This window comes from Aegilops tauschii, chromosome 6 (genome assembly GCF_002575655.3).
Source record: "Aegilops tauschii subsp. strangulata cultivar AL8/78 chromosome 6, Aet v6.0, whole genome shotgun sequence".
Classification (NCBI taxonomy): domain Eukaryota; kingdom Viridiplantae; phylum Streptophyta; class Magnoliopsida; order Poales; family Poaceae; genus Aegilops; species Aegilops tauschii.
In genome coordinates, this window is record NC_053040.3 from 114988873 (window position 1) to 114997235 (window position 8363).

General features: G+C 43.2%; 1 protein-coding gene across 1 annotated transcript; it reads left to right on the plus strand.

Annotated features, from left to right (window-relative positions):
• The first annotated feature begins 2335 nt into the window (after nucleotides 1–2335).
• On the plus strand, nucleotides 2336–3863 carry LOC109770610 (uncharacterized). The gene is made up of 5 exons (XM_020329326.3): nucleotides 2336–2414; nucleotides 2519–2655; nucleotides 3111–3248; nucleotides 3342–3470; nucleotides 3528–3863. Exons 1-5 carry the CDS (start codon nucleotides 2336–2338, stop codon nucleotides 3861–3863), a joined length of 819 nt encoding a protein of 272 aa, XP_020184915.3.
• Nucleotides 3864–8363: the final 4500 nt, after the last annotated feature.

Here is an 8363-nt window from a genome sequence, read left to right on the forward strand (position 1 = left end):
ATTCAAAACTGGATGTGCCATAAAATTGGTCAATAAGAAACCTACAGAACGATATGCAAAACAGTGTGGATAACCCATGTATGCTATCCAAACGAATAGATGAATATGCTAACTGCTTGTGGGAATAATAAATCAAATAACACATGAACCATAGTGCTTTGGCAGATATACAAAATTGAACCATAATGCTTTCGCAGATATACAGAACTGAACCAAACTGCAATTGGGATGTATCAAATCCAAACAATAATCACAGATTTAGGATGCCTTGTGCGCATTAGAAAACCCTAATACTAAATTAAGTATTTACGGATCCGGACGTTTTATACCAATCTAGACTGTCCCAAAAACCTAGGATTCAATCTAGACCGTGCCACAAACCTAGGATTCAATCTAGACTGTGCCACAAACCTAGGATTCAATCAGTAATGCTACATGCATAAATAAAATTTTGTAACCACTCACAAACGATATATCCTATAATTTTTAAATCAACCAACGGTACAAACGTTGCCACTGGATGACTTACATGAGATGAAGGATTGCTGGATCCTCCCTGAACAGGCTTCTTTCCAGCGATCTTCGCACGAACTTGCCGCTCTAGTTCTTCCACGTACTGATCAACCATCGGCTTCTTTGGCTTATCAGCCATCGAGAACAAATCCTGCATGGCGGAGGCGCATGCAGGTGTCGGGGCCGACGCCGGCGAAGATAAGGACGAGCGACAGCTGGGAAGAGGAAGGCCGACGGCGGCGGGGGAGAAATGGCAGATGGTTTCACCGGAGGTTGGGTGGCTAAATAGGACGCTTCCAATGCCACAGCACAGCGGACCCACACAGCAGTCAAACATTAATGAAGGGCCGAAGTGTGTGGCTTTTTAAGCGCCTACCAAGGTATTTTTAAATTTAGGCATAAACGCCTACTTACTAGGCGCCACAGCATGCACCTATGGCCCACCTAACATGCCGGATTATCTGCCTCTGTACCGCGCCGAATGGCCGAGCGTGTCGTGGGAGCACCTTAGACTATCCGATGTGTTAGCCGGATGCAGCTACACCTACCGGTAATCGGACATATCAGATAGTCTGAGCCAGCGATAACATGGTCATGCTCACAAGTCCGGCCCATCCAGCCTGGTCGCGCCTTCGGGCCAGGCGCGTTTGACATCTGCCACGCTGGCGGCCGGTGGTCATCATCGGTCAATGGCACCTCGGCGGGCGGCGCGGCGACGTGCAAGTGTGGCGCCTTGCGGTCCGGCATGAATGTGGGGGGCCAGGTGAGAAAATAAGTTTTGGGGGGGGGGGGGCAGTGGACAAAATAAGGCAGCCCAGGGGTCATTTAGTAAAAATTATACTCATCGCGGAAGACCTCCAAGTGGACGACGAGACGGTCAAAGACCTCAGGGACATGTTTCACTCGCCTCTCCGTGAGCAGCACATCTGGGTCTTTGCGGCAATCTTTAGGAAGGCACTGCCAATGAGGCATGAGTTGGAGAGGGCCAACACGATGGTGGTGCTTACTCGCTAAGTGCTGCCCACTTGGCAGGAGGAGTGGTAGTGTCCAACCTTATCCATGGATCACAACCCGGAGATGATTTGCTGGTACGTGCGGGGTCTTAATAACCCGACTAAAAGGAAGGCGGTTAGGGAGTTTGTGCAAACCATCAAAGTCAACTTGGTGTGTTTGCAAGAGACTAAGCTACATGTAATTGATCAATTCGATGTCATGCAATGTATTGGACCATCTTTTGATGGTTTTGCCTACTTACCGGCATTGGATACTCGTGGTGGAATCCTACTAGCTTGGGATACCACAATGGTGGAGGTGGACAATGTGGCTTTGGACATGCACTCCATCTCGGGACATGTTTGCACCAAGGATTGGAACATGTGGTGGCTCACCGGTGTATATGGACCACAGGGAGACGAGGGAAAAATGCTATTCCTGCAAGAGTTGAGGAACAGAAGGCCCGCTTGCCCGCAGTGAATTGCAGAAAACCACCACATTTCAGCCTAGGTTTGCAGAAAACACTCTTCTACGTTTTTGCTGCAGAAAACACTGATTTTCTTTCTAATCTTTTGCAAAAACCACCAAACCTTATGTTCGGGCAGTTTAAGCACTATTATGACAGGTGGGGGCCTGTCTTGTCGACGTGGCGTCATGGCCGCGAGCTGACACCATGTAATGGCGTGACGGCCGCTCCTGCTCCGCCGATAGTAACCGGCTCGATCCAGCTCTCTCCTCCGCCTCACCCTCTCCTCTCCTCACCTCACTCTGTTCTTCTCCCCCGACGCCGCCACACCGCTGGCCGCCGTTCTGCTGCTCCCCCGTGGCCATGGTGTCGTGGAGCGACGAGACCAGTGAGGATTCAGTCATGAACATCTCCTCCTCCTGCGATGGCATCATCAAGGTCAGTTTGCTAGAGCTAGGGTTAGGGTTAGGGTTAGTGAATTGGGGATTTTATGAATGAACTTGATCTGAACCTAGGTTTCTCTTTGATTGCTCCCGCATCTTCCAGCTATGATGCACGATCCGAATTTCAATGGCACTGACGCAGATGTGAATGTTTTGTGCGAACACGGCGAGCCGGCCGAGTGCTTTGTTGCATTTGAAGGGATGCACACCGGCAGGAGGTTTCTTGGATGCGCTAAGAAGGTATGATCTTGTGTAGAGGAAGGTGTTCATTACTTAATGTTTTGTTTATCTAGTTGTTAAGCTTTGTTTAGTTTGGTCTTTGTTTAGCTAGTTCTGACATGCCTTGTCATCAGATGGTACACATTGTTTATTGTGGTCAGTGATTACTTCTTTGTTTATCAAGTTGTTAAGCTTGGTTAAGTGCTTAGTCTTTGTTTAACTTGTTTTATCCACTGTGTTGGGGTGTGTTGTCATCAGTGGATGGTAGTCATTGTTTATTATGGTCAGTGCTTAATGACTTGTTTAACAATGGTCATTGTTTATTTGTTTGTTGCGTGATACGTTTGCGGCACATATTAGAACTCTGAACCTGTTGGTTTGATGGTCTTGAAAATACTATGGAGTATGGCACTTAACAGTGGTCTTCATCCTACTCACTTAGATAATTCTTTATTGTTTTATTGTTTATTTTACAGGAAGGCATAAACTATGGAGTAGTTCAATGGATTGATTTTGAATGGCCAGACTCGATGGAGAAGGCATTGGCCAAGTTATGGGATATGTATGAAGAGATTAAGTCAGCTAGGACCAATGACAATCTAGAGAGTTCCTTTGCAATTCACAACCCGACAAAAGAGAAGAAGAAACTACAGGAGAATTATGACAGTTTGTATGCTGATGTGAATGCTCTCTTGGATGCCCAATAGCAGAGGGGTGTGGAGTTGAACAATCAAAAGGAGCAGAAGGAATGTCTTGATGTGAAGATTGTAGAGCTAGAAACTGTAGTGGGCAACTTGAAGGCAGAGTTGTCAAAGAAAGAGGAGGAGAAGAAGAAAGTATAGGAGAACTATGACAATTTGTATGCTGATGTGAATGCTCTCTTGGATGCCCAGCAGCAGAGGGGTGTGGAGTTAAACAATCAGAAGGAGCAGAAGGAATATGTTGATGTGAAGATTGCTGAGCTAGAAACTGTAGTGGGCAACTTGAAGGCAGAGCTGTCAAAGAAAGAGGAGGAGAAGAAGAAGCTGCTGCAAAAGTATGATACTCTAAAGAACCTGACAGGTGCTCAAGCCAATGTGATTAGGAACTTGAAGTTCAATCATTTGAAGGAGAAGGAAAGGCTGACAGAAGAGACGCTTAAATTGCAGCATCACATTTCTGAGCTTCAAAAGTCCGAGGACAAGATAAAGCTGAAGCTTCAGGGGGTGAAGGCCATCTTAGATGAGTAGGGTGTCTTCTAGTATGATAATCATCTATCTGTATGTAGATGATAATCTTCTATGCAATACTGTAGTATGAATTTGTGAACCAACTACCTTAACTATGTATTTTGTGATCCATGGTGTTTGATCCAGCAGTGTTGTAATGTAGATGATAATCATCTATTTAGTACTTCAGTTTGAATTTGTGAACCCAGAAATCTAAGTATGTATGTTGTGATCCATTGCGTTGGATCCAACCTTGATGGACCTTTATGAATGTGAGTCAAATTTGATGTTATATGGTTTATGTTCTTAGTACAATTTGGTTTTATATGGTGTAGATGATTATCATCTATTCAGTATTTTAGTTTGAATTTGTGAACCAAGTAATTTAACTTAGTATTTTGTTATCAATGGTGTTGGATCCAATTTGACCCTCATTTCATCGATTCATCGACGAAATGGCCCTAGGGGTATCTTGACCCTCATTTCATAGATGAATTGACAAAATGGCCTTAGGGGTATCTTGACCCTCATTTCGTCGATTCATCGACAAAATGGCCCTAGGGGTATCTTGTCCCTCATTTCATCGACTCATCGACAAAATGGCCTTAGGGGTACCTTGGCCCTCATTTCATCGATGAATTGACAAAATGGCCTTAGGGGTACCTTGACCCTCATTTCATCGGTTCATCGACAAAATAGCCCTAGGGGTATCTTGACCCTCATTTCATCGATTCATCAAAAAAATGGCCTTAGGGGTACCTTGACCCTCATTTCATCGGTGAATCAACAAAATGGTCTTAGGGGTACCTTGACCCTCATTTCATCGATTCGTCGACAAAATGGTCTTAGGGGTACCTTGACCCTCATTTCAGCGATTCATCGACAAAATAGCCTAGGGGTATCTTGAACCTCATTTCATCGATTCATCAAGAAAATGGCCTTAGGGGTACCTTGACCCTCATTTCATTGATTCATTGACAAAATGGCCTTAGGGGTATCTTGACTCTCATTTCATCGATTCATCGACAAAATGGCCCTAGGGGTATCTTGACCCTCATTTCATCGATTCATCGACAAAATGGCCTTAGGGGGTCATCGAAAAAATGGCCCTAGGGGTATCTTGACCCTCATTTCATTGATTCATCGACAAAATGGCCTTAGGGGTACCTTGACCCTCATTTCATCGATTCATCGACAATATGGCCCTAGGGGTACCTTGACCCTCATTTCATCGATTCATTGACAAAATGGCCTAAGGGGTACCTTGACCCTCATTTCATCGAGGAATCATATGGATCATCAAATTGAACAATCATAACAATCTTAACAACAAGATTATCATAATAGCAAGATTATCATAACAGCAAGACCATCATATGCATCATCAAATTGAACAATCATAACAATCTTAACAACAAGATTATCATAACAGCAAGAACATGATAACAACAAGAACATGGTAACAACAAGATTATCATAACAGCAAGAACATGATAACAGCAAGAACATGATAACAACAAGAACATCATAACAGCAAGAACATCATCAGAGTGCATAATTCTCATAAGAGCAAGACCATAAATAGCAATGATTATAGTACCATAACATCAAACCAGCATAAGTTGTTCCCAAAATAGATCATAGCAATTAACAGTTTTGCCTGATCACATCATCAACAAGTTTTGCCAAATCACATTAGTTCCCTGAAGCATAAAAGTAATCCTTCAGCCTTGATGGTTTCTTCCTCTGTCTTGGTGGCAAGAAGGATGTCCTTGTTGCTGCAGCTAAGCTACTTGGCCTCCTAGCTGGAGCTGTTGAGCTGATTGGCCTACTTGCTGGAGCTGCTGAGCTGCTTGGCCTGCTTGCTGGAGCTGCTGAGCTGCTTGCCCCTGGTGGTGCCCTGCTTGCTTGTGTAGTAGATGCCCTCCTTGTTGGAGCTACAATAGATGAAGTTGCAGTAGTAGATGTGGTACCCTCCTCTGTTGTGTTTGACTGCATTTTAAAATGGTAGCAAGTTAATACATTCAAGTGTTACAAAACAGAAATAGATGGCACCAAGTATGGCAACAGAGACTAACCTCATGCTTGTTCTTTCTCATTGCTAGACCTGGCTTAAGGGTTTTGTGGAAAAATGTGTATCTGTGACCCACAAGATTGCAATTGCTGCATGTAATTGATGCCATCCTAGATGTATCTTTAGGTGCTGGTGGCTCAAACTGGCTCCCTCTCCTTTTTGTTTGCTTCTTCCCTAGTTTATCCTTGAAAACTGGAGGTTCTATGTCTCTAGTTTTGGTCTTAGGCCAGAGGTCAGGTCCAGGTGCAGGAAATATGATGGGAATGCATGATGCCAGATACATAGGGTTTTTGAAGAAGTCATGCACAAAATCTTCAGGCCTTAATTTGGCTTTGGTAATAGCAGAGACTGCATGATTGCATGGCACTGCAGTCATATCCCATTTTCTGCACCCACATGTCATGTGCTGCAAGTTAACTGCATAGGTATTCTCATTGCTTGTCACTTGGTAAATATTTGGCCCAGCCATCAATGCTTGACGGTTCCTAGAGTGTTTCTTTGCTTCTTCAAGTAACTCAGCATATGTTGGGCATATTTCCCACTTGGCTAACTGTGTCTTATTCCTATTTGTATTGAACCTGACCATCAACTTAGTCCTGATTCCATCTAGCATGGTCTTTATTGGTTTACCCCTCACATCTAATATCATGTTGAACACCTCACTAATATTGTTGAAAACTAGGTCAGTTTTGCAATTGAAGTACATGGCATATCTAGCCCAAGCATGTCTAGGAATTTTATTTAACCAAGCCCAGGCAGCCTTACACTCTACTTTAAGAGCATCCATTGCAGCAAGATGGCCATGTTCAGTATATGAGTAACTTGCCTTATCCATGTACTTCTTTAATTCTGACCCCCTAAAACCAGCACTCTGGAAGTTTTGGTAGATGTGTCTAAGGCGGAATCTTTGGGGGCAGTTGGGGAAAACTTGGCTCACAGCTTTCAGAAGACCCTATTTGGAAAAATGACCAAACTTACTAATAATCAATGAACATTAACTACTTCTAACCAATTACTATGAACTACTTATATCAACTAGTAATGAGCAATGAATATTAACTAATACTAAGCAATTACCGTGAACTACTAGTAAGCAATTACTATGACTACTAATATCAGATACTAATATGAGTAATGACAAAGATAATACCTTCTGTCTATCAGAGATTATGGTGTAAAAACCAAATCTCCCTGATTCTCCACCAATAGATGTATTCAGTTCTGTTAGAAAACAAGTCCAACTCTTTGTGTCTTCTTTGTCCACAACTCCAAAAGCAATGGGATAGATGTTATTATTCCCATCCCTTCCTATGGCAGCAAGGATTTGTTGGCCAGTAGAGAGCTTGATGAAACATCCATCCACACCTGCAATGGCATACAAGATATGTTATAAACAAAGTATGTAGTACTAAGGGTGCACCGCATTTATGTCATAGAAAACACAGTTTAATAGTCACCTATGAATGGTCTGCATCCATTCAGAAATTCTTCCTTGCAAGCATTCAAACATATGAACAAACCATGGAACCTTGAATTGATGCTTGGATGGTCTTTTAGGAACTTAGTAGTGACAATGCACCTACTACCTGGATTGGTGTCTAAGACAGCCTGCAAGTAGTCCCTGATCCTAGTGTATTGCCCCCTCTGATCTCCTTGCACCACCTTAATAGCATTGTTCTTAGCCCTGTAGGCCATATGAGTGATGATCTCAACTCCATACTTGCTCTTCAAATTTTCCATTATTGTACTTATTGATGTGTTCATGTCTGTTCTTATTGCTTCTAAAACTTGATGTGTAACCCACTTTGTAGTCACCTTGGTGCTCTCTGCTATAGCCGGACATGTGTGCAGAAAATTTGTTTTCCTTATGCAGAAAGTTTTGTCTTTTCCCACCACAGAAGCTGTAATGAAGAAAGGGCAATCTTCATGTGTGCATACAACTATAATTCTGTCATTGCAATTCCTATGAAACTGATAGTTTTTGTTCTGTGCTATGTGGAATGTGAGAAGTGCCCTTTTAAATTGGTACACATTATCAAAGCAAAGCTTCTTAGCAAACTGCAGCTCTGGGCTCTCTCTATCCTCATGATACCATACCCTTGGTTTGGTTTTTTTAGCCCTAGCCTTACTGCCAAGCACAAATGCTAGGGGTACAGCCCCATCATCTTCCTCCTCCTTCAAATCAGCAGGATTTAGATCCTCATCAGATGATGGTACCCAAACATCCTCAAACTGTTGCTCCAAACTAGCATGTGATCTTGTGGTTGGCCCCTTTCTTACTTCCAACTTCTTCTTCTTTTGCCCCTGTGGTAGCACCTCTTTTCCAAGTTCCTCATCATCTCCATGCTCCTCTTGCTCTGCATTTTCCTCATGCACTTCCTCTTGTAACTCATAAGGTTCATCTACATTAGTGTCACCTTCAAAGTGTAAGAGCGGGTCCTCTCTCT

Excerpts from the sequence above, each read along its gene's own strand:
- LOC109770610 (XM_020329326.3), top strand. The coding sequence starts at position 2,336 with ATGGTGTCGTGGAGCGACGAGACCAGTGAGGATTCAGTCATGAACATC. Across the intron at positions 2,415-2,518 it reads CGATGGCATCATCAAGGTCA|CTATGATGCACGATCCGAAT; the intron begins GTTTGCTAGAGC and ends CGCATCTTCCAG. Across the intron at positions 2,656-3,110 it reads TTCTTGGATGCGCTAAGAAG|GAAGGCATAAACTATGGAGT; the intron begins GTATGATCTTGT and ends TTTATTTTACAG.